General features: G+C 51.8%; 1 protein-coding gene across 2 annotated transcripts in view; it reads right to left on the bottom strand.

The window, feature by feature from the left end:
• Positions 1 to 23,996, bottom strand: part of KCNN3 (potassium calcium-activated channel subfamily N member 3) — a 158,504-nt gene that overhangs the window by 96,448 nt on the left and 38,060 nt on the right. For both annotated transcript variants that reach the window (XM_046683441.1, XM_046683442.1), the window contains exon 2: positions 17,668 to 17,763. In XM_046683441.1, coding sequence (XP_046539397.1) covers positions 17,668 to 17,763 — 96 coding nt within the window. The remainder of the gene's footprint in view (positions 1 to 17,667; positions 17,764 to 23,996) is intronic.

Genomic DNA, 23,996 nt, shown 5'->3' with positions numbered 1-23,996 from the left:
CCCTCTGCTGCACTTTAGAATCACCTGGGGAGCTTAGAAAAATCCGTGTACTCAGTCCCTCCCCAGAGCAATTAAACCCCAGTCTTGGGGGTAGGGCTCAGGCGCCAGTCTCACTGTAAAACTCCCTGCGTGCTTCCAACAGGCAGCCGAGTGGAGGACTACAGGTTCAGGGTCTATGCAGTGCTATTCACCAGAGAAGTCTGTTCTTCCGTTATGGGCTAAAATGGTGTGTGTGGATTCAAACCAGGTGATCTCCCTCCCTCTCCCCTTCTCCCACGGTGGGGGAAGGTGTTTTCTCTGGTTTTCTCAAGAGCCCTTTAGAGCGGTGGCAGGTTTGAGACCACGCAGCTCTAGTCCAGATTCCAACCTTGCTCCTTACCAGCTGCATGACTTTGGGCATGTTATTAACATCCACACTTCAGCTTCCTCATCTGCAAATGGGGGATTCCGGTAGGCAGAATAACGGCCCCCCAAAATGTCCACGTCCTAATCCCCACAGCGTGTGAATATGTTACCTTACGTAGCAGAGGAATTAAGGATGCAGACGGAATTAGGATGGCTCATCAGCTGACTTTAACGTAGGGAGATTATCCTAGATTATCTGGTGGGCACAATATAATCATAAGGGTCTTTAAATGTGGAAGAAGAAGGCAGGAAGAGTCAGGGTCAGAGTGATGCGATGTGAGAAAGACTCTACTGGCTATTGCTGGCTCTGAGGATGGAAGACGGACAGCTTCTCGAAGCTGGGAAAGGTACAGACGCAGATCCTCCCTTGGAGCATGCAGAAAGAACGCAGCCCTGCAGACCCCTCAATTTTAGCCGCCAGAGACCCGTGTCTGACTCCTGACGTCCAGCACAGTAAGACGATCAATGTCTGTTATTCTCAGCCACTAAGTTTGTGGTAATTTGTTACATCAGCAACAGGAAACTAATACAAGGCGGATGGGAATCAATGGGGGAGAGCAGGAAGATTAAATGAGATAAATTTTGTAAAACGTAGCACTGTTCTCGGTGCTTTGTAACTATCAGTCGTTATGATCATTTTTACCGTCACCATCCCGTCATGGAGCTGCCAGCTCCAGCAGTCCATGCACCTGCTGTGGGGATGCCTACCGTCCCTAGATCCACTCCCTGGCTCCTGCGGTGGCAGAGGGGTCCCAGGCCCGTGCGTTAGCAATATGCTTGGCTTCGTGACTTGGGCGCGGGCTGGTGGGAACCGGCCAGTCTTTCCTGGACAGGGCAAGAGGCTCCCCAGAGCCCTGCGATGCCCGTCAACACAGCAGGGAGCAGCGTTTCTGCTTCCTGACTGTTCTGAGAAACAACAGGAAACAGGGCCATGTGGTGGGGAGGGAGGCCCCCAGGGAGAGTTCCTGACCACCCGCTAAGAAAGCACTGTGGGAATGGTGAGCACCAGCCTCAGAGACTTCATCTAAAGGGACCAAAGGTGACCAGCACCTCGGCAGTTGCCAACAGCAGGCAAGAGCTGGACCACCGAGCCATGAACAGAGGGCTTGGGTCTGCAGCAGTGATCTCCTTGGCAGGGAGGGTCCACAATTAAACATGCATCAAGCCCTTGTTTGTGCCAGGCTCTCGGGGCCCTTTCACCCAGCTCTTTAACTGACCCTCACAACACTCCTGTGTGGTCATTATGACCCCATTATACACAGAGGGAAACAGACTCAGGGAAGTTCCGTGATTCGCCTGAGGTCACCTGTTAGCAGCAAAGCTGAGATTCAAACTCTTGATTCCAGATCTAGAATGCTCCCCTCTGTACCATAGTTCATTTTCTCTTCATAAAGGCCCAATTAATATTCCAGTCATTATTGATTTAATCCTGGGAGCGTGAGAACACAGCTAGTACAGACTATTAATCTGTATTTCCACCTTGAAATGTGTCAGCCATGAAAATGTAGAAGCTTTGAGAAATACAAACAACTAGAAAAAGGCTTGGAAGAAATTTGGTGCCAGATGAATAAATCTTGTGTCAGCTCAGAGTTGCCGTAATTGCAGTTCCGCATAATGGTCATAAATCTTGGGTTTCATGTGGCCCCTGAAGTGGACTGGGCAGGTGAGGGAAGACACATCTACTCCCCACCATGGGCGCCCAAGGACTCCCACCATATTAGAATGTTGCCTCAGCCCTGGGAACTACATTCATCCCGAAAGGACACCCAGATCAGAATGTTCTCTGCTCCAAGAAATCCCTGTCCCTCACTGTCCTCCTCTTTCTCTTCGTCCAGAGCCAGGCAGTGTCAGCTATAAAATTTAGCCCTGTCAGTTCAGCTTGCAAGCCACACACACATGAAGACAGGCACCACATATTTAGATATGAAACACAGGAAAGATTGAAGTGAACAAGACAGGAGAGCCAGAGAAGATATCAGAGAAGGTGGAACAAGACAGGTTTAGATGATGCTGATAAAAGGGTTGAAAGAAGCTGAGAAGGAGAAAAACCGTATCAGGGCGGCTGCCGGCAAGCTCTCACGCTATATGCCAACAGCAGCATGAGCCACAGTGGGTTCTGCTCGACCTCAGCTGCTCCTTAACAAGCCACATGGAGCACATCTCCTCCCATCTTTCCCCTGCATTTGCACCTTTCGAGCCCACTACAAACTGAGAAGTCCCCATGTTAGCCCTGGGTGACGTCACTGCTCCTGCAAGCGACAGGCGGGCTTTGGGGACAGGAGCGCCCATCCTGCCAATGCTCCTCCGGCAGGGCGGCCGTCCCGGGCACGCCCCCTTTAGAAACCTGCAGGTGGAATGCGGCAGGCAAAGGAAGGACAGAAGGAAAACTCTCTGCCCTCGGGGAAGCGCCGTCTCCCAGGCTGCTGGCTCGGGAAAAGTGTGTTTCTAGGTGGAGGCTGGGTTCGGGAACAAGGAGAGAAGAGCAAACTTGTAAAATCCTGAGGTTCCTGTAAAGTCTCATCAGTGCAGTTTCTGCTAAACATCTAAAAAGACCTGACAGAGCAAGATGAACTGGGGCTCCCCACGCGGCCCTGGCTGCTACCAGGGTCCTGTTTCCATCAGTGAGATCACGGAACCTCAGATTCTGGGCGGCAGGGGTGTTTTCCCATTCCTGTCACTCTTGAACGAGAGTGTGCCAGGTAGCTGTCGTCTTTATTCCTAAAGTTCCCCCAAGGAAGGAGATTTCTCAACGTCTCCTCTGGCCCAACCCTGTGCTTTTAAGTCAGAGCAGGTGCTAAAGCTTGGGGGGCAGGGGCTTCCACCATAATCGCCACCAGTCTCCCCACCCCCGGCCCCACCCCTTGGCCTTAAAACGTGAAATGATTTGCTAAGGCAGCTTGGGGCTAAGTTTGCTGGCTTCCTTGTCTCCCATCAGATTGCCATCCCAGAGCCCCTTCTAATAGACAGTTAGGGGCTGCTGCTGTTGTAGACACAGACCCTAACCTCTCCTGCTCCCCCTCACCAGGATCTGGCTCCACCCTCCGTCTTCCATTCTCCCTTCTCACCACTGCCTTTATGGCCAACTGCATCCCTCCCATTCCCCAGAAGCTCGGAGCTTTCCCAGCTCTCCACATCTGCTGGAGCAGGTCCCTTCTCCTAAAGCACACTCACCCACCTGCACCTGCAGGAACTCAGCCCAGCCTTCAAGGCCAATCACAAACGCCCTGCACGCAAGCGCCTCATTCCCACGTAGGGGGAAGTCCCGGCTGCGCCCGCCGAACCATCACTCCACAGCTCAGGTCTCAGAACTTGGCAGCCCAGGCAGTGGCGAGTATTTGAACGCTTATCTCCCCATTAGATCACAAGCCCATTTCGGGCAGGGACCTTGCCGTCCCTGTGGTGCCCGGCTCAGAACAGACCTTCAATAGCTCTGTGTCAAATGAATTAATCACCTTTTGTCCAGTCCTCAGGGGAGGTGGAGAACAGTTGCTATTTCTAACAGCAGCAGGAAAACAAATATCTCCCTGCCCGCTACCCACCCCCATTCCACACACACGCCCAGTGGCGGTAATTTCTCTTTGCTCTCAAATCAATAAGGTTTCTAGCACATTCTAGCAAGAGGCACAAGAGAGCTAGGAAGAGCCTAGGAGAACACTGAGCTCCCTGCCTTGGTTGCACAAATGAGGGACCAAAGAGTACTGAGGGGCAGGGCCTGTGAGCACCAGCATAGCAGACCAGTGCCAGCCGTACCTGCCACCCACCCAGTGCGCCCGCTGAGCTGTCTCGTGGTATTGAGTTCAGAGGCTGCGGCTGCTCTGCACCTGGCGGATGGCTCCACTGTGGCTGGTTACTGACCTCTGGTTTGTGGCTGTGGCCAGTGCAGCCACAGGTCAGCAGCCACGGCCAAGCCCAGCTGCTGCGGCTGAGAGTGGCTTTGGGAACGTTGGAGCCACAGGGACAAATGGCCATGCAGCAACTCTGTCCTATGACACAGCCTGTTGGGGCAACATTGAGACAATCTAACCCTGCCAGGTGGCCAAGCGCCCGCTTCACCCTTTCATTTCACAGACCGGAGCAGCCCGGAGGCGGGGTCCCCTCTGCAGCTCCCAGTTCTCCCTTCCTCCCCCGAGCTCAGCTCAGTAAGCACTTGCTATGTGAATGCACAGCATGGCTTATTTTGGGGGGATGAGTTTGGAGTTTAGAGTTTGGAGGGAGCATAAAGCCGCAGCCCAAGGAGAGGCCACAAAATGTTCAGAATGAGAAAGACTTGCAAATCCTGAATTCCTGTTTCTCCATTCCTCCTGTCTTTAATCCAACAAAAGGAAGTCTATGTTCCCAGGCTCCATTTCTGGTTCCACATTTGTATCAATGGTTTGGATGAAGCTATCACAGTCAGGCTCATGAAATGTGGGAGGACAGGAAGCTGGGAGGGCCCAAACACATGTTGCTGAGTGAGATGCTCGAAGACCCAGACAGACTAGAACGGAGGGCTGAAACGAACATGGGGAAACATAACAGAGGCAAATGAAAGGTGCTGCTCTTGCCCCCAAAAGCCAAGATGTGTGATCTGTACAAGCAAAGATGGGAGATTGGGGCCCGGGGTCGGGGGGATATGGGGCAGGGGACAGGGGAGCCTGTGGCTTAGCAGCTCCGTGAAGAAGACAGGTTTCAGAAAGCATTCCACTCCAGGTGAACTACAGGCTGCCGTGCAGGTCAAAGGGCCTGGCTGCCTTTGTCTGCAGGGACAGAAGGAGAAAGCAGGTCAGTGGCCCTCTGCACTGACCAGCTCACAGCCCTGGGCAGGTGCAGACCAAGTGGGTCCTATGCAGGGCAGGGCGGAAAAGAGCTGTAACTGTGCCAGGGAAGTTGGGGATGTTCCATCTGGGGAGGAAAAGACCCTGGGAAGTCCTGTGTCCAACCCAGGGGGACTTGGGGAAGGAAGGCTGCAGGCCCCTGTTCCACAGGGACAGTCAGAAGAAGGAGGAAATACGGGTGGGGAAACTGAGGAGGCTGCCAAAGCTTGACCCACCCGGGCCACTGGCAGCCAAGGTTCAGCATCTACAACCCAGGCCTTGGCTGGGGCCGGAGGCAGGTCTGGTCCTGAGGGCCGGGGGACCGGAAGGGACATTGCGGCTCCAGGCAAGCAGTGAGTGGGCACGGGGAGCAGGAGCCAGCCCCTCGGAGGGCAGGGGGCCAAGAAAGAACAAGACCCTGTATGGGGCCCAGCCGGGTAGCCAGGGATTCAGGGAGGACTGTAGCCCAGCAGGGAACAGGAAGGGAGGCAGGCAGGGAACTGAAGCAGGGCCCCAGTTCTGAAGGCTGGGCGTGCTCCCCTGAGATGGCACCCCCAACTCCCTGAGGGTGCTGGACCCCATCCTGGGGGCAAGCCTGGGACCAAAGAGGAGGACAATAGGGAAACCTGGATAAGGAAGGGCTTTCTAACAGGCAGAGGAGCCACCAGAGGGCAGAGCAGAGGCTGGGGGTCCCTTCTGGAGGTGAGGCTGGGGTGGAGGGTGCAGGTGCTGCTGTGGGGCTGGACCAATAGCGTCTGGGTTGCTGTTCCCCCCTGGGCTGTGTCACGTTCACTCTTGCCCTGTTTGAGAGGGGGTCCCCATGGCTCAGCCCGACCTGCAGGCTGCTCTCAGGCACTGCAGGAATTGTGGGTAGGAGAGACAGTTTGAGGACGGAGCTCTCCCTTAAACAGGAAAGCCCAACAGGCTTGGAGACGGTCAGCCCGGCTTGAGTCCAGCTCCGCCTCTCACCAGCCACAGGACCTTGGACACATCACTTACCTTTGCGAGGCCTCAGTTGCCTTATCTATAAAACGGGGATAATAGCAGAATCCACCTCACTGACTGATGTAAGGATTCATTGAGCATAAAGGAAAGGGCACAATCCCTGGCACATAAGAGAGCAACAAAGGGAGGCTGCCATTATTACCATTTGCAGGGCTACAGACCACGTTCCAAAGCTAAACTGGGAATCAGAACGAGGGCCTGTGACGTGAGGGTGTCGGGACGGGGCGGCAGTAAGTTCAGGGCTGGCGCAGTGGGGGCTGCTGGTGGGAGGTGAGTGCATGAAGAATGTCCACCATAGGCCTTGGAGGGGGCGCCCATCCCCATGAGCCATCTGGTGACTTAAGGTTACACAAAAAATGACAAAGTCAGTTCTGGAGTGGACGGTGGTGATGGTTGCACAACAATGTGGATGTACTTACTGCCACTGAACTGTGCACCTAAAAATTATTAAAACGGTAAGTTTTATGTTATGTATATTTTACCACATTAAAAAAAATTTTTTTTAATGACAAAGTCACAACTTGGCCCCAGTTCTACTGACTGCAAGCCCAGTGTCCCTTGCTCCCGACCCAACAGGTTTTACATTGTTGATGTGTTGAAGGGAAATGAACTCTGCTCAACTGAACTGAATTCTTTAATTCAAAGATAAACGAAGAACTGTTCCTATCTTTTCCAATTATTGGGTTTTGGAGAATTTGTGTAGTGGTAATTTTGCCATCTTTTCTCTTAAAAACAGGAAAATGTCCTTTTGCTAGATTCCTGCTGAACGGGAGACTAGAATGATCAGAATTTTCTTGGTAGTATAATGCAATGATAACTAAAACAGCCTCCAAACAGTCAAAAGTCCACAGTGCCTTCCAATTCCCCAAATCCTCAGAGAGTCAATTATGCTCAGCCCAGAGTTAGAATCACCAGGCTCCAACTATACACAACACTCTTTATCGGCACAGCAGGGATGGCCACAAAGATGGCTAAGAGAAGACACGGCCCTCGCTGGGCTCACAACTGAGCACGATGTTTCTCAATCAGGAGGTGCCCTGGGACCCCTGTGGGGCTTTGAGAACACGCAGTGCGGTTCCCCAGCCTGCGGGGGCCCAGACACGGCCCAGGGGATCTGACACCCATCCCTGATGGAGAACTGCTGCCGGGGGGAAAAGATCACCATTTAAAAATAGTAACAACAACAATACAAAATAGAAAGAATTAACTCTGAAAAAGTCATGGACAGTGGACATTGACACTCCCAGGGAAATAGAATATTCTATTAAGTTGAACACTCGCTCCCCAGTGACTTTGGAGAAATGAGAGTTTGTATTCGTGGAAGGAGGCTGGAACTGAGCCTTGAGGAAGCGAGCTCAGTCACTTACTTTAATTATCCTAAAAGCTTTAAGACGTCTGACCAGTTTATATTTGCAAGAGACTTAAGAGGAGTCACCTTTAAACTTTAAGACGTTGGAGCCAAAGAAGTGTCTTTTTGATTGTTTACTATTTCAAGTTTGAGGCTATATTAAGGGGACAGCCAGCTCCCTTTCTGAGCCAAGAGGCAATGCAGTTTGGAGAAGGGACAAGGTTGCCTGGACAGTCCCCCATGAGGGCCTCCTGAATGCACACTGCATTGGTGATTGCGACCAAAAAACCGTTCACAGCTACTCTGCGTGTGTTTTTCTCTTCTTGTCACTGAGCATCCTTCAGACATGGAATCCTGGAGACAATCGGAGGCCCCAGAGAGCATCTGGTCCAATCTGCCCACTTTACAGAAGACAAAACTGAGGCTGAGAAAGTGGTTCGTCCCAGCACACACAGCGATCAGTATCCCAGATGGACCAGGCCACAGTCCCTCGTGCCGTGTCAGAGCGGCAGAGGCTGGCTGGGTGGAAGCTCCTCAGCTGAGACAGTCACACGGCTGGTTTGACTTCGAACCTTTCATTCACTTAGCTGCCCATGTTGGGACAGGGGGGATTTCTTGTATCCCTGAATTCCAGGGGAAGCTTCTTGAGAAGCATGCCCTGCCCCCACTTCACAGGGCACAGGGCGAGGACAGTGTGTGGTTTCCAAGGTGACACACAGATGGGTGGATTCAGCCTCCCAGGGCCGCCTCGCCTGGTCCCGAGCCAGCAGGGGAGGAGGAGTGGGAGGTGAGGTGTCACTGCCTTCCCATTCATAAACACCGACTCTTCCGGAAACCAGTTTTCCCTCTGTCTCCCTGCCAGGGTTCAAGGGCAGAGGACAACCCTAACATCCTGGACTCCTGGAGCTGAGGAAGCTTCTGGAGGACTTGGCAAGAGGCATTTGCCTGGAAGCCAGTAGAGCTTCAGTGGGCTGCCTCCATTGGCCTGGGACTGTCCCTCCTGGCCAGGGCAAGACTTAACATGCCCCAGGCAGTGGTTTTCACACCTGTTAACAGACACTGCACATGCCCTGTCAAGAAGCATGACACAGGATGACATTTCCAAGTGACAAAACAGAAAGTCAATAGAGGTAGCTGAGAAACGGCCTTGCTGCTACACGGGACACACCAGCCCCATGGGCTCTGGTTTGTCATGAGACACGAGGGCCTGGAGACAGCAGCAGGATGCCTGCCTGCTACCAGGAGGGCAATGGAGCAGGAAAGCCCTCTTTGAGGCAGAAGGGTTAAACCCACATGTTTAAATATTTAGCAAATAAAACTAAAATGTCACATAGGGACTGCCAGGTAACCATGGCAATCCATGGCCAGTAGCAGATCCAAGAGTAAAAAGGTGCTGGTGATGTGGATCAGGGCTGTCCCAGGGAGAGAAGCCCAAGGCGTCCGGGCCTACATGCCGATATGTATGACCAGATTCATATCTAAAGTTATACGACCACACAATAACCAGACCCCACTTGCACTGATACCATTTAATGATTTTTTACATTATCATTCCTTTGTCTAGTAGAAAATAAGTCACATACCCATGCCTTATAAATTTAGCCCTAACCCTCAACGCATGGCAGCTCGTCACTGCCCATGGGTCCTGTCCTCATGCTATTCTCTGAATAAAGGAACACTACGACCAGACCTTGAGAGTCCAAGAAATCTTTCTTTCGACTCTTTGGCTCTCCGAGCCTGCATCACTGGGACTGAGGCTGGACGAGGAGAAGAAACAAGAAGGTGGCAGAGAGGGGCCACAGTGAGTATGGCCAGCTCGCAGGCGGCAGTCCACTGAGACCCTCGACCCCTTATGATGCAAAAGCAAAGGCCAGAAGCCAGGGCTTCTCAGGCCAGTCTCCCAGCCTTACAGAGACCCCAGAGTGAGTCTACAGAGTGAGGGGAGAGTAAACTTGCTGCCTGGCGCTCAGGTTTGTTGATCTTTCATTTGTTTACATGTATTGAATACCTGTTAAGTGCTCTCAGCCTGGAACACAACACTGAACCCAGCTCAGTCCCCACGCCACGGACCCACAGCCAAGGAGCGGGTGTGGGCAAGAAATAGGGTTTACAGGGGCTGGCCCCGTGGCTGAGTGGTTAAGTTCACACGCTCCATTGCAGGCGGCCCAGTGTTTCGTTGGTTCGAATCCTGGGCGGGGACATGGCACTGCTCATCAAACTACGCTGAGGCAGCGTCCCACATGCTACAACTAGAAGGACCCACAACAAAGAATATACAACTATGTACTGGGGGGCTTTGGGGAGAAAAAAGGAAAAATAAATAAATAAATAAAATCTTTAAAAAAAAAAAAAGAAATAGGGTTTACAATTCAACAGATATGCAATGTCAGGGGTCAGAGAGATGCTAAGCCAACTCCTAGAAGGGGCGCGTTCCCTGGGGGAGTGGGCATGGCCGGAGTGTTCCTGGAGGAGGAACTCTCTATGCTGAAACCTAAAAGTCAAGGAGGCAAAGTCAGGCAGGCAAAAGGTCTGATGATATATGTGAAAACACTCCAAAAAATACAAAGCACTAGACAAGAGGAGGTGACACCATCATCGCTGAGGCAGTTGCTAATATGTCAGTCTCTCAACCTTCTCTCTTCGAAGGTAGTCTGACAACGACACGGTGTTCAGACGGCGCAGCTGCTATGAAGTCTGAGCTGCCACTCACCTCCACTCCTTTGTCCTTTCTTTGTAGCCCCACCAGGTGCAGGGGGGCCAGTAGGAGGGCGAGTGGTATCCTCAGCTGATGCACGGTGACCCAGCCAGGTGCTGTCCCCAGGAACGCACTCCCCATTTCCAATCTCCTGTGTGTGCTTCCATCTATCCAGGAAGTGTTCATTAGAGTGGAGCAGGAGACAGATGTGAGCTTGGCAGAGGAGGCCACCATCCAGAATTTTCCTGTCGAGCTCCATACCCCTGTGGTCCTGGAGTCACCTGGGGTGCTTGGAGCTCCCTCCTCCTCTCTGTGCAGCACACCTGGTTAAGGAGCTGATGCCCTCAGACCAAGCAGGCTGAGAAGGCCCTCTGGAGGTCTTGGGATCTCAGGGGTCCCCAATCTGTTCAGCTCAAAAGGAGTGCCCATCTCTGTGCCCAGTGAAGGCAATTCAAATCCATCAGCCATCCAGCCAGGCACCCTTAGGAAATGTCTACTGGAGGCCTGCAAGGATGAAGACTCCACGCCCCTGGGGTTGGGCAGCCACCATCTCCCATAGAGTATAGATACACCTTCCTTCTCTTCTCTTTCCATGCCCCTGAAATGCTCCAGGCCAGTTTTGTCCCAGACATACAAGGTCTCTGCTCCTGCTGAGTGTAAGGATCAATTAAAGCCTCATCTCCCTATGACACTTTCCTGGTCCTCTGTGGCCACGTGGTATTTCACACACACCTCATATTATGGTGCTTACTAGCCTGAGTCACAGTGGATCAAGGTCTAGGACAAGCAGCTTCAAGGGCAGGGGTTGAGTCTGAATTGTCTCTGGATTCTCAATGCCTGACACCCCGTAGTCCTTACCCTACCGGTAAGTTCAGCGTGTGACTCGAGCCCACTTTCTTCTACAGGGAAAAGGGAGGGTGAGGGCACAGAGCAAGACTCAGCCTGAACCGTCCTGCCCATTCCCTAGTGGGAAGATGCCACTAACTCATTTAGCAGTGGGACCCCGAAGCATCTGAACCAGTGACACCTCCTGCATTCCAGATGCCTATGTCCCTGTGACAATGGGTGATGAATATCCAGAAGGGTGCTTTCACCTGTGGGACCATCATGCCATAGCGGGTGAGCCTTTTTGTAATGTGAGCTGTCTCTTGAACATAATTTATGCCCCATAATTTGAAGTAATTTCCCTGTCAGCTGAGAACTCTATTGGCATTTAATAAAAATATCCACTTTTACATACCTAATAAATTAAAAGTCTCTCCTTTTATTGGTCCCCTGTGCTTCAAATTCATGAGGTTGAAAGCCCATGTCATGTCACTATCGTTACGTTTCTATCAAGTATGAAGTAGACAAGAAGCAACTGGAAGCCAATGCCATGTCTTGAGGGGATCAGTACCTCCAAACAAGAGTGAAGACCCCATCCCATTGATCTGATTGATACCTTTTACTTTGAATATGGCCAATAACCACAAACCAAAATTAATTATCTCTCAAGTTCCAGTCCTCACACTGGATGATGGGAAATCCGCCACTGCCCTATCCAGGTCGTATCCTAGGCTCACAATGGGCCCCTCAATTTATTCAACAAACATGAAGTGAGCACCTGCTATGTTTCAGACACTGTCCTGCAACTTCCTGCTCCTGCAGCTTCATTAAAGACACAAGGCTGTGTCCCACACCTCCAGATGTGGGAGTGTCTGCACCACCCACCCCATTATCCCCCATCCTGTCCTCCTGGCTCGGAGCCAGGGCACTTCCTCCTTGGAGCTCTTGATCCCTTCCCTCCTGGATGCTCCTGGACCAGAAACTGGCCCCCTGGTCATTTCCTCTCCCTCTCAACTGATGACTGATAGACACATGCAGTCTCTCCCAGCTATATAAACAGACCAAACATCCCTCCCTCAGCACCGTGTCGTCTCCAGCTGCCACTCTGGCTTCCCTCCCCTCACAGCCAGACATCACAGAAGACTGGCCCATAATCACTGTCTCCACTTTCTTACCTCCCACTCAGTCCCCCTGCCCCACCACTGCCCTGTGAAGCCACTCCCTGTGACTGCACTAAGGGAGGGCACAATGACCTCCCCAGGGTCTAATGCGAAAGACCAGTGCGGTCCCCAACTCCTTGACCTTTCTGTGCCATAACCGACACTCCGTTCTCCGCCCCTGGAGTTGTAACCCCCCACCTCCTGGGTCTCCTCTAACCACCTTGACTATTCCTTCTCCTTTGTGGGCTCCTCTTCCTCCTCCCACTTCTCTCCTGATGATGTCCCTCTAAGGATCTGTCCTGTGCCTCCTCTCATCTCACTGCCCCCTGCTCATCCAGCCCTGGCCTCTCTATCACTGTCCTGGAGGCAGCTGGATGCCCACCTCCCGCAAACCTCAAACTCAACATGTCCAAAACTGACCTGGTTATCATACCCCACCTTGACCTCCTTCAGTGGTTCACTCTTAACGAATGGCACTCTCAGTCACTGAGTTACCCAGGCAACTGGCAGACTCCTCCTCTCCCTGCAGACAGTACCTCCATCCTAATTGGTGACCAAGTCTGGTCAATTTCACTGGCTCAACATCTCTCCTGCACAGCCCGCCTCCTGTCCTGGCTCTTGTCTTGCCTTGGTTCAGGGCATTGCCATCCTTTACCTAGACAATAGAAACATGCTTCTAACTCATTTTCCTGCCTCCAAAATTGACCCTTCCAACATTTGCCATGCTGCAGCTAAAATTCAGATCTGATGATCTCTCTCTCCAGCTTGAATCCTTACATGGTTCCCACTGCTGCCTACAGGACAATTCCAAAACCCTTCAGCAAGACAGACACCTTCCTGCTGGCCCTGCCCATGCTCCATAGTGGATCTGCCCCACTGCCCAGGACTTGCCCTGGAGACATTCCAATGCACTCTGCAGTTTCCCAGCTCAGGGCCTTTGTTTATTTTGAGAACTCTACCTGGGATATCCTTTCCACCCTGTCTCCCAGGCAAACACATCCTCATTTAAGCTAAAGTGTTTTGCATATATTATCTAATTTGATCTGCACAGCAACCCTTTGTGGTGGGTCCTATTATTAGTCCCATTTTGCAGAAAGGAAGTAGAAGAAGAGGGATTAAGTAATTTGCTAAAGGCCACCACACACACTGCACCGTGACAAAGAACATGATTCAAACCTAAGCTGCGCTACTCTAAAGTCCATGTTCTCAGCCACCTGCTATCCTGCCCTCCAGGATGGCACCAGAGACATTAATCAGAGCCATAGATTCACTCAAGGTTGGCAACTCTCGGGAGAAGCAAAGGTGATGTCAGGGTTTCTAATGCAAAGCACTGGGCTCCTGTCCCAGGTTCTGCAGAGTAGACCCCAGTAAGCATATGTTGAATGAATGAAGGAGCTGGATGGGACATCAAGAGTAGGGGAGGGAGGCTATTGGGGGAGCTGTAAAGAGCTTGGCCATTTACGTGTTGAGCCAGGGACACACCAATGGCATCTAAAACGTGAGTCTGCAGCCCGGGAAGAGGAGGCTGCTGCTGCCCCTCTGGAGTTCTTAATGATTGTCAAACTGAAAGAGTAAATGGACTCTCCAAGGGAGAACAAGGTTTTCAAAGTTTTGGTAAATAAACAAAATGCATTGAGTTTTTTTTGGTTTTCATTTCTTTCCAGGACACAGTGGCCTCAGGAGAAGAGATGCCGGAGCCTTCGAAAGCTGCATGCTCCAAACCGTGAGGGAGGGGAGATGGAGGAGGGACAGGGCAGCCATCTTCAAAGACAGAGCCTTCCTGGTGGGAAAGACGGGCGCCTCCTTTTCGCTGCTCCAGAAGCAGAGCCGGGGCCGAGCGGAGGTTCCAGGGATGCCTGTTTCCTCCCCATGGCAGGGGAGATTTTCCAAAGACTCCCACTGCCCATCAAGGGAGGGCCTCCTGGAAGAGGCAGGGCCTCCCAGCCATGGCGGAGCCCGCGGAGATGGAGGGGTTCCTGCCCTGGTGGGGCACACCGTCGCCTCTGAGGACCTTCCAGGCCTGAGGCTCTATGACTTGAGGCCAGAGTTTGGTTGAGAGCTACCCAACAATATTTCAGAGTTCTTCTTCCTCAAAAATACACACCATCCAAACTAACAACTAAGAACACTATTCTAGAAGGTACCCCAGCCTCATGTGTATGCTGGGCCAGGGCCCAGGGCCTGGATGTGAGTGCCTGGGGCAGGGTTGGAGGGAGGTGGAGACACGGTCATCTGGTCCCTGCTAAAATGTAGCCAAGTGACCAGCAGCTGGTATGGCTGAGGGAAGCGGCGAGCATATCCTTAGCACAAGCCCCTGATGTCACTCCCAGAGAGGATGAGACCCCCGAGCCTACCCTGCTTCACGACAGATGAGCAGCAGCGCCGCTCCCCACCCTCATGGCAGGTGTTCGCCCAGCGCTCCCCTCCCGGATCAGCCCAGCTGTCACTCATGCCGGGAAAATGCCTCCCTCTACTCTCCAGAAGCACGGTCCCCCCGCTGGCCCTGAACCACACCTAAATCAGAGAATGACAGAATTGCGGGACTTAGAATCCCCAATGAACAGATGGGGAAAATGAGGCCCAAGACCACAGAGCTAAATAATGGTCTAAATCGCTTTGGAAACCAGATATCTTGAATCTAGCACCCTGTCATTCAAAACATGTCCTGCAAATACCTGCTGCTTGTCAGCACTGTGGGTCCTTAGAAATGCAGAGATTAATGACATCATTGTCCCTGAGGTGGGGGAGAAAGACACAGAACAGAAAACGACACTATGATCCAGTAGGGTGCACTCAAGGGGTCCTGTCAGAGCAAGCCCTCCAGCCACCCCACTCCCACTGACTCTCTGGGCCCAAACTCTGCCCATCTCCCTCTGGGAGGAGAAGGTCCAGCTACATGCAGAAGGAACATTACTGGAAAGGTAAGAGGCACAGAGGGAGCCAGGTACTGGTGACTCCTCACATGATAGTGGGCCATGTAGGATAAGGGGCTGAGTGATGGGAGCTGAGGGTGTAGGCAGGGCTGGGCCAGGGCGGGGAGGAAGTCCAGCCACCTGCCAGTGCAGGCAGTCATGAGAGTGACCATGTGGTGGGCCCAGCTTGTGCATGGATGAGGCCCAGCTGGAAGCAGTGGGGCAGAGGCCACAGGAAAAGCACCAGTTTCCATTTCATGAAAGCCCACTCTATACTCTGTACTGTTACGAACCCGCCAGAGTTCAGCGAAGCAGGTGATATGCCTCCCATACTTCAGATGGGGAAACTGAGGCCCAGAGACATTGTTACTGGCCCAAGGTCATTCAGGCTGAAGTGCGAGCCGGGATTCAGTGCCACTGATGTCCCTTTGTTTCTCCAAACTGTGAGTGCCAGACAAGATAAGTGACTGACATAGCATCCTCCACTGCCCACAAGTAGGGCAAAGCAGAGATTGGCTGTGAGCTGAGCATGGGATAAGGGTGCCCAGCTAAGTGCTGGCCTGTCAGCAACATGGCCCTGCTACCAGGCCAGAACTGAGGTCACAACTGAAGCTGGGCGGGATCAGGCCTGAGAGCTAGGGCTGCAGGCCCTGGGCTGGGAACGAGGACCCCAAGAGAATGAGAGGGAAGGACACCTGGCTCTTCCAGCCACAGTGCCTGGAACAGAGAGAAGCAGCAGCGAGGCCCAGTGGACCCATAGTGTGGGGCTGAGGCTGGGGACTGTTCCTCTTCCTCACCCGCCCTCAAGGCTGCATCGCAGCTGAGCTTTTTTCTTTGGCCTGTGTGATACCTTCTGCACAGGTGAGCATGACACATAGTAATATGGACTCCCTTTAGATGAGGACATGGGGGCTCAGAGGGTTTAAGGGACTACCTGGGTCCCATGGCTGGTTTGGGTGGGGTGGAACCTGGCCTGGAGCTCAGACTGTGACTCCTGGTCCTATCTTGGTTCCTTGCCCTGACCCTCCTACCCAGACTCCTGGCTCCTTTGTGGGGGTTGACTGGACAATGGTCTGGATTCAAGACCCCTCACTCTGTCCAGTTCAGACTCCACGTTGGCAGCTGCTCAGTGGTGTCTGGAACTCTCAGCCCTCAGAACACAACCTCTGTCTGAGCACGTGTGACCCTCTGAGAGTAAAGAGTCCCAGCCGTCGAGATTAGTGGCCTCCGGTCATTGAGAGCCTGGAGCCCTGCCAAAGTGGCCTGGAGCCAAGGCTTCTGCATCCAGCCAGCCACAGTAGCCCCTGGTTACTCAGCAGGAAAGCAGACCACTCTCTAGGAGGAGAAGGTGCCCACATCTGCATCTGTCTGTGTCACCACTCTGCCCCGAAAATGCCGAGTAACAAAAGGGGAGAGATTTTAATAGTGGTTTACAGTTTACCGGGCACTTTCTTGTACACTCCTCATTCCATCCTCATAACAACCCACAAAAGGTGAATAAAACCCCCTATGTTCCAGATGAAGAAAGGTTCACATGTTCCAGCCCCCAAAGCTCACAGGACTGGCCAAAGACACACCGTGAGAAGAGGTCATGGCCGAGACTTGACCCCGGTTTTTCTGACTCTGAGTTCTGGTCTGCATCAATTTCTTGCCTGCTGCCCAGATGTGGATCTATCTGTGCTCCTCTAGCCAAAGGACAGGGATTATTTCCAGATTCTCATAAGTGTGAGAAAAAACATCTGGATATTTTAGAAATACTCAGGTCCCCAGTGGAGCAGGTCAGCCTGAAGGGCCGGGTGATGGGGGAGACCCATTGTCAGGAGAGAGGCTGCAGATCTGCTCACTCCTGCCTGCCCGTCCCAACCCAGGTCGAACCATCCTCCCTACGTCAGCCAAACTGGAAGTGTACCTCGGGGGCCCAGCCAATATTTCTCTGGGTGCCAAGTCACTCCTGGGCAGCAAGAAACAGTGGCCTCTTTGACCACAGCAGACATCTCTTCTATCTAGAAAATGACTCCTCCCAGCCTGGCAGGGTCCACGGGGGATAAAGTCTACACCACTCAGAAATATAGATGCCTGGCGGTATTTGTGTGCGTGTGTGTGTGTGTGTGCGTGTGTGTATAGGGGGACACGAGGCAGGTCTCCCTCACAGCGGTGGGGTTGGGGGGAAGGAGTTCAGTGGCTCAAGTTCAGAAAGGATCCAGGAAATCATAGAAACTCACAGCACAATGGGGCTAAATGAGGATCGTGCTCAGGACTGCCCCCAAATCATGAAGCCACGTTTGCCTCTGGCATCCCCAAATGAAGATAATGTCACACAGTTGTTGTAAAGCCATGGGGCAGCCTCACAGTTCCCTCTCCCATGAGGGTCCAAACCGGAAGAGAAGAGCCACCATCTGGGACATGGCGTAAAATCTCTAGAGTCTTTGCTTGTGCAGTGGGTTTGGGGGTGGGGACAGGCTCAGCCCGGAGCAAACTGAAAGGAGTGGCCGGTGCGTGAAGGGCTGAGGGCCAGGGCACCTACCTGGACTTCACGCGTGTGATAGGCGATGATCAGACCCAAAAGGATGATGGTGGACAGACTGATAAGGCATTTCAGGGCCAGCGAAAACATGGAATCCTGCAGGAGAAACAGAAAGAGAGAATTAGGGAGGGCCAGGAATGGGGCATCTCATTTCACTCTGAGGACGCAGAAAGGGGAAGGAGAGGGAGCGATGCAGGGACTGTCACCAGCCCCTCCTGGGAGCCGATAAGGCACGAAGTTAGCCTGAGACACAAAACACTCGGGCTGGGCCCTGGGTCGGCTCAGGCTCAGCAGCTGCCCCCGAGCCTCTGTTTTTTAGGGTGAAATTGTATTTGCATTCCTGGGATGAGCTCTACTTGGGCATCATGTATTGTGTTTGTTACACATGGCTAGATTCAGTTTGCTGATGTGTTGTTTAGAATTTTGCCTCCATGCTCATAAGTCATTTGAACATAATTCCTTTTTGTGCCACTATTATATGTTTGGACATCAATACAGAGCCAGCTCAGGCCTCTCTTTTCTCTTAACAAACCTGGACCAGAGGATTCCGGAGGCCCCTTCCATCTCTGACAATGCAGAGTTCTTCTAGAAATGAATTCCAATGTCTCGACCGCTGCTCTCATCTCCTGTTTCAGGCCAAGGGCAGGGAGGGAGGCAAGGATGGCAGAGGAGCTCCTGGAGAGAGACGTGGGCCGAGCAGGGAGCAGAGGGGGTCCTGGGCAGGAGAAGGGCCCCGAGGGTCCCTCCTGATGAGGATGGGGAAGGCGGGGTGAGCCACTTGGCCTTCATTACAGTCTTCCAGCCCCAGGGCAGCTTAGAGAACCCCCGTGGCTAGCAGCCTGCACTCTGGGCCAGGCCACCCAGTTCAAACCCTGACACTGCCACTTGCTAGGCGACCTCAGACTGCTTTCTCCACCTCTCTGTGCTCACTTGCTTCATGAGTCAGACAGGGATAACATTAGTACCTGCCTCATGGGGCTGCTGAGAAAAATACAGGAATTCCTATATGTAAAGCGCCTAGACCAGTGCCTGGCTGTCTAAGAGTTGGCTACTACTATATTTTCCTTCACATCCTCTACCAATTCAGGGCATCCAGGTCTAGGACTCAATCCCTTCTTGGGCATTTGGAAGCCAGGAAGTAGAGATGGCTCCCAGTCCCACAGGAAGACGGGAACACAGCCCTGAGCAAAGGTAGCAGAGGAGAGCCAGGCAGCACTTCTGAGCACTCACCTGTGGTGGCCCCGCGTGTCCTGAGAGATGCATGCAGCAAAAGAAACAGTCCCTGTGCTGCCGGAGCTGGTGATCATAACAGCGCCTGACTCCCGTAACGCACCTTAGCGTGTACAAGGTGGTTTCACGTATTGGTTCCCATCCATCCTCAGGCCAGCCCTTGGCCTCTATCCCAGCTTTACAGATATTGCGGGCATGACTGGCTTGTGCCAGAGTTCAAAGCCAGGGCCTCTGACTCCCAGCCTAGAGCACCGCCCACAAGCCCTCAGGCCCACTCTCCAAACAGAGGGAAACAGAGTAGAAACGTGAGAAGTGTCCATTTAAACAGACTCGAATGACACATAAGACAATAACAAAGATAAGATATGATTAATTGCCAAGTGAAACCTACAATGGAGGGGGGTGCGGGGCTCAAGGTTGGGAGACATCACTGTCCAAGAAAGTTTTCAGAGACAGAGAGAGAGGTGGCCGAGATCCCCAGGGTCAGGCGGTGGTGTCCAATATGGCAACCGCTAGAATGAGTGGAGGGCTTGGACTTGAACCAGGACTTCCAGACGCCCGAGTCCATGCTCTCAACAACCCTCTGCCAGCCGAGATGGAAAGAAAGCAGCTCTCCCTGGTGTCTGTCAAGCTCCCATTCATTTATTTGATGCAGTTATTCGGGCCCACTGTGTGCCAGGCACAAGCTAACACTGTGGATCCAAGGGAGAACTAATGAAGGAGCTCATTCATTCATTCATTCTTTCTTTCTTTCTTTCATGACAATTTCAGGCACTTCTCATTTCTTGAGCACCTACTACATATCCAACAGTGTGCTAGATGCTGTAGGGTATTTATAGAGAGTCCCTGCCCACAAGAAGCTTCCAATGTGGCTTATACAGAAACTCCATTTCTACACCGTGCAGGGTCCTCCAGCTGTGGGGAAAAGTCTCTCCATCTGGTGCTACCCAGACCGCGGTCTAAACATAAGCCACTTTTCATTTAGCCTCTTCCATGTTCTGCAGTTTAATGAAGAGCGGCCTGCAACCATTTACTCAGCACACATGGATAGAGGTGTCTGAGGCGGGGCTGGTGCCGTGCAGCTCCAACCGCAGGAACAAACAAAAACAGAACACAGTTCTGGCCCTCAAGAAGGTTCCAGTCTTTGACATTAACTACTTGATGCCTGAAATACCATCCAAACCACAGACCTAGATGAGGCTGAAGACAGCAAGCAGTGAATTCAAGGATGCTCAGACTGTTTCAGGATAAGACAAACCTCCCTACAGGAATCAGCTGGGGACAACTCACATGATTCTGAGCCAGAAATGACCATAACTTTCTTCTCAAAGAAAGTTTGAAGGCATCTGGGGAGCATCACGCCTGAAGGCATCTGGGGAGCATCACGCCTCCCCAGGGGAGAGTTTGGGATCAGCTGAACATTTCAACCTCTAATTTATTTCTTTTGGCAGGAATGAACTGAAACCAGAATCCAAGTCTATTTCCATCATTTTTAGAGGAAGAGGTGAAGGAAAGGGGCCAGATGCTGTCTCCTCTCCTTTGAGTCTCTTCCTTTTGTTCTAAAACTCAAAGCCTTTACGTAAGCGGCAACTCTCACCTGCTTGTTGGTTTTGGCCAGCGCAGCCTTCTTGGCCAGCTCCAGCCCCATGGGAGACGAGCTGTGCGCCGGGTCAGCGGAGACAGTTGCTCCTTTGCAGATCTCCCTGCCTTCTCTATCACATATCAATACAAAAACAAACCATCAACCATTTTTTAATAGCTGGAAAACATGTCAAAGAAGTCTGCCTGGACTACAGATGTTTTCTGTTTGTTGAAATGTTGCATTATCATCTTTTCTTTGCTGCCTAAACTCCAATGAAGCTTGAAATTGATATGGTTCTTTGGGTGACGGCAGCGACTCAGGGCTGGCTAATTAGTCGCCATACGCCATGTGGCAGGGGGGTCCTGCCACATCTGCTCTGCTCCTACTCACCCCCATCCAAGGGCCTAAAGGGACGCACAGGCCTGGGAGGGAGTCCTGTGGTCAACTGGTCAACCCTCGTCCCCTGCAACACAGAATTTTTCAACAAAAGAGTAATAATCTTTAATATACAGGAATGTTTAAAGCCATTTATTCCTAAGTGTCCAAAAATATTAGAGTGCTTAAGTAAATTTGAGCACATCCAGTGATGGAACACCACGTAGCCACTTAAAACCATTTCTGTAGAAAATATCTGGGGACCTAAGGAAAGGTTCACGATGTGATAGCAAGTGAAACCCCCAGAGCCCAAAGCCGTATACATGGTATATTTCCAATTATTTTTAAATTGTTTGCTTCTTTAGTGTAAATAAAAGGCTGTGAAAATATATCAAATATGCCAAGGTAGTGGAGTGTTTTTCTTATTGTTGATTTTCTTTTCCCCCAAAATGTCTTCAACGAGAATATACTATTTTTATAATTGGAAAAACTTGTATCATTTTTCTTTAAATCTGAGCCCTGGACTGCTAGAAAGAGACATCCACGTGGGTGGAGGGATTCACCCTGGTGACATGGCAAGTGCCCTGCCTTGGCTGGTGGTCGGAAATCGCGAGAGCCTCCAGCCCATCCCTTTCACGGGGCTGAAGGACACGAGGCTCCAGTCTTCTAAATACCATTTCATTTACTCGACGCCTGTTTCCTAGCATCCTGCTATAAAGTGTCAGGGTACTCTATCACAGCACGAGATTCTACCCTCCTGTCAGGTAGGGACTAGGGCCGTTTCTGACCCCGCAAACACCTCAGATGACCATTGCTCTTCATTTGACGCCCAGTCCATGAGAATCCAGGCAATACTACATCTATAGTGTATTACCTCTGTTGCTCTGAGTACAACTGGGGTTTAATAAGTGCTCCTTGAAACTACATAATAATGGTACTTTCATTTTTACCTGACTTTTATTGAGTACCAACTGTGTAGAGGTCCCAGACTAGGCTGTCTACACATTTTATCTCGACTCCTCACCTTACAGTAGAGGTTATACTGTCTCCATTTTACTGATAAAGAAACTGAGGGGGTTGGCCCCGTGGCGGAGTGGTTGGGTTCCTGCGCTCTGCTGCGGCGGCCCAGGGTTTCGCGGGTCAGGATCCTGGGCGCGGTCATGGCACCGCTGGTCTAGGCCATGCTGAGGTGGCGTCCCATATACCACAACTGGAAGGACCCACAACTACAAATGTACAACTAAAGGGGCTGGCCCCGTGGCCAAGTGGTTAAGTTCGTGCACTCTGCTGCAGGCAGCCCAGTGTTTCGTTGGTTTGAATCCTGGGCGGGGACATGGCACTGCTCATCAAACCACGCTGAGGCAGCGTCCCACATGCCACAATTAGAAGGACCCACAACAAAGAATATACAACTATGTACCGGGGGGCTTTGGGGAGAAAAAGGTAAAAAAAAAACTGAGGATCAGAAAGACAGAGTGATTTTTCCAAGGTCACACAACTAGCCCAGATTTTACCTGTATATCAGAGTTTTCTATAGACCATGCTTTCCCCCTCAACCCTGCCTTCACAATGAACTAGGCTCCCTTATGAGACAGTGAGTTCCTGTCATCCTAGTACAGGCTGGCTATGCCACCACAGGTGCTGCAGAGGAGATTCCTAGCAGGGTAGGAGGGTGGACCACATTCCTGCAAGATGGCCCCATCCATGCGGTCCCTGTTCTGCGCCAGGCTATGAGCCAGCCTTTCCCAGGTCTGTGATTTCTCATTGATGACATAAATCTGTAATAAAGCACTACTGTAGGGGCTTACCATGCACCATGGGCATCATCAACCCACTTTTACAGAGGAGGAAACAGACTCCATGAACACGGTCAACCAAAGGCAAAGTCAGGATTGAAGAATCCAGGATTTACTCCCGATCCGTCTGCCTGCAGGTTCCATGACCCACCGGTTCCCCAGCACCCCCCACCCTGCCGGTCATGCCTTGCTGGCCTCTGTTTCCACAGTGAGGCTTGTCAGAACCGCTCCAGCCCTTCCTCCCCCGAGCCTGTGCAGAGTGTGTTCCCTGGCTTCTGAGCCAGGTGCATAAATTGTCCTCCTGGCCCGCCTTGTAGCTTCCAAAGACAGGCCAGAACTGTAATGATTATGGTAGATCTTCCCAGAGACTTTGAAGTTCTAAATGTGTTTTATTGTTTGGAACATTTGGAAATAACAGAAAACTGTGCTTGCAGGCAGAGTCCTGAAATATCAGCTTAACCAGGTACGGAAGTGCAGGTGCCTTCCCCACCCAAGCCGATACCCCCAAATGTGTGTGTGTGTGTCCCCACATATGTGGTCCATTCATGATGTTTGTCACTGGCTGGAAACCCCACAGGGGAAGGGGTGATACCATCTAAAGTCTGTATTCACTGAATTAAGATCTACATTTTGTGCAGTTCAATTTGGGAAATAATTGATTTAGAAAACTTTTCTGTTTAATAAGGTCAACTTTTCCTTCAATTTCATGGAAAGGCTCCAAAATTGATTGATATTCAGCATCAGCTTAATACTGTGGCTCTGTAATGGTTGTCCTAATTAGACACTCTCACTAATTAATGCTATGCAAATTAAAACCAGCCCCCCTCCACTGGCAGGGAAGACCGCATTCCCAGTTGCTGTTCTCCGTGGAGACGCAGCTTCTTCCCTCAACCTGGTGCTTGCACGTCAGTGCCGAGGCCCTGCCTTCTCCTTTCCTCCGCTCTCATTCGGCTGCTTTCTCAGGATCTCTCCATTTCATCCACTCTGCACATCTTTTGCCCTCATGCTCACCTTGTAGCTCAGGCTCATCCTCCCAGGTTGAGCTGCCTGATTTAAGCACAGTCACGGCTCCTACTGGCATCCTCAGAGCGACCATCCAGCCTGGCTCCAACTAGCAGTCAGCCACTAGAATCCTATTTTGGTCCTTCACAGTCCAGAGTGGAATCACTCAGACCCTCTGCACCCTTGGAGTGTCCAACTTGAGAGCAGGAGAAACAGGTGAAATATCACAGTGAGATGGGAGGGGGACCCTGGAGGCCCCAGAGGGCACCTGGATCTCTAACAGGCCTAAGAAGAGAGAAGTTCCAAGAACCCGGGACACATCTAACCAAGAGGGCTCTGGAGCT

The sequence above is a fragment of the Equus quagga genome, chromosome 13, assembly GCF_021613505.1.
Source record: "Equus quagga isolate Etosha38 chromosome 13, UCLA_HA_Equagga_1.0, whole genome shotgun sequence".
NCBI lineage: Eukaryota > Metazoa > Chordata > Mammalia > Perissodactyla > Equidae > Equus > Equus quagga.
This window is presented reverse-complemented; position numbering and strand designations above follow the sequence as displayed.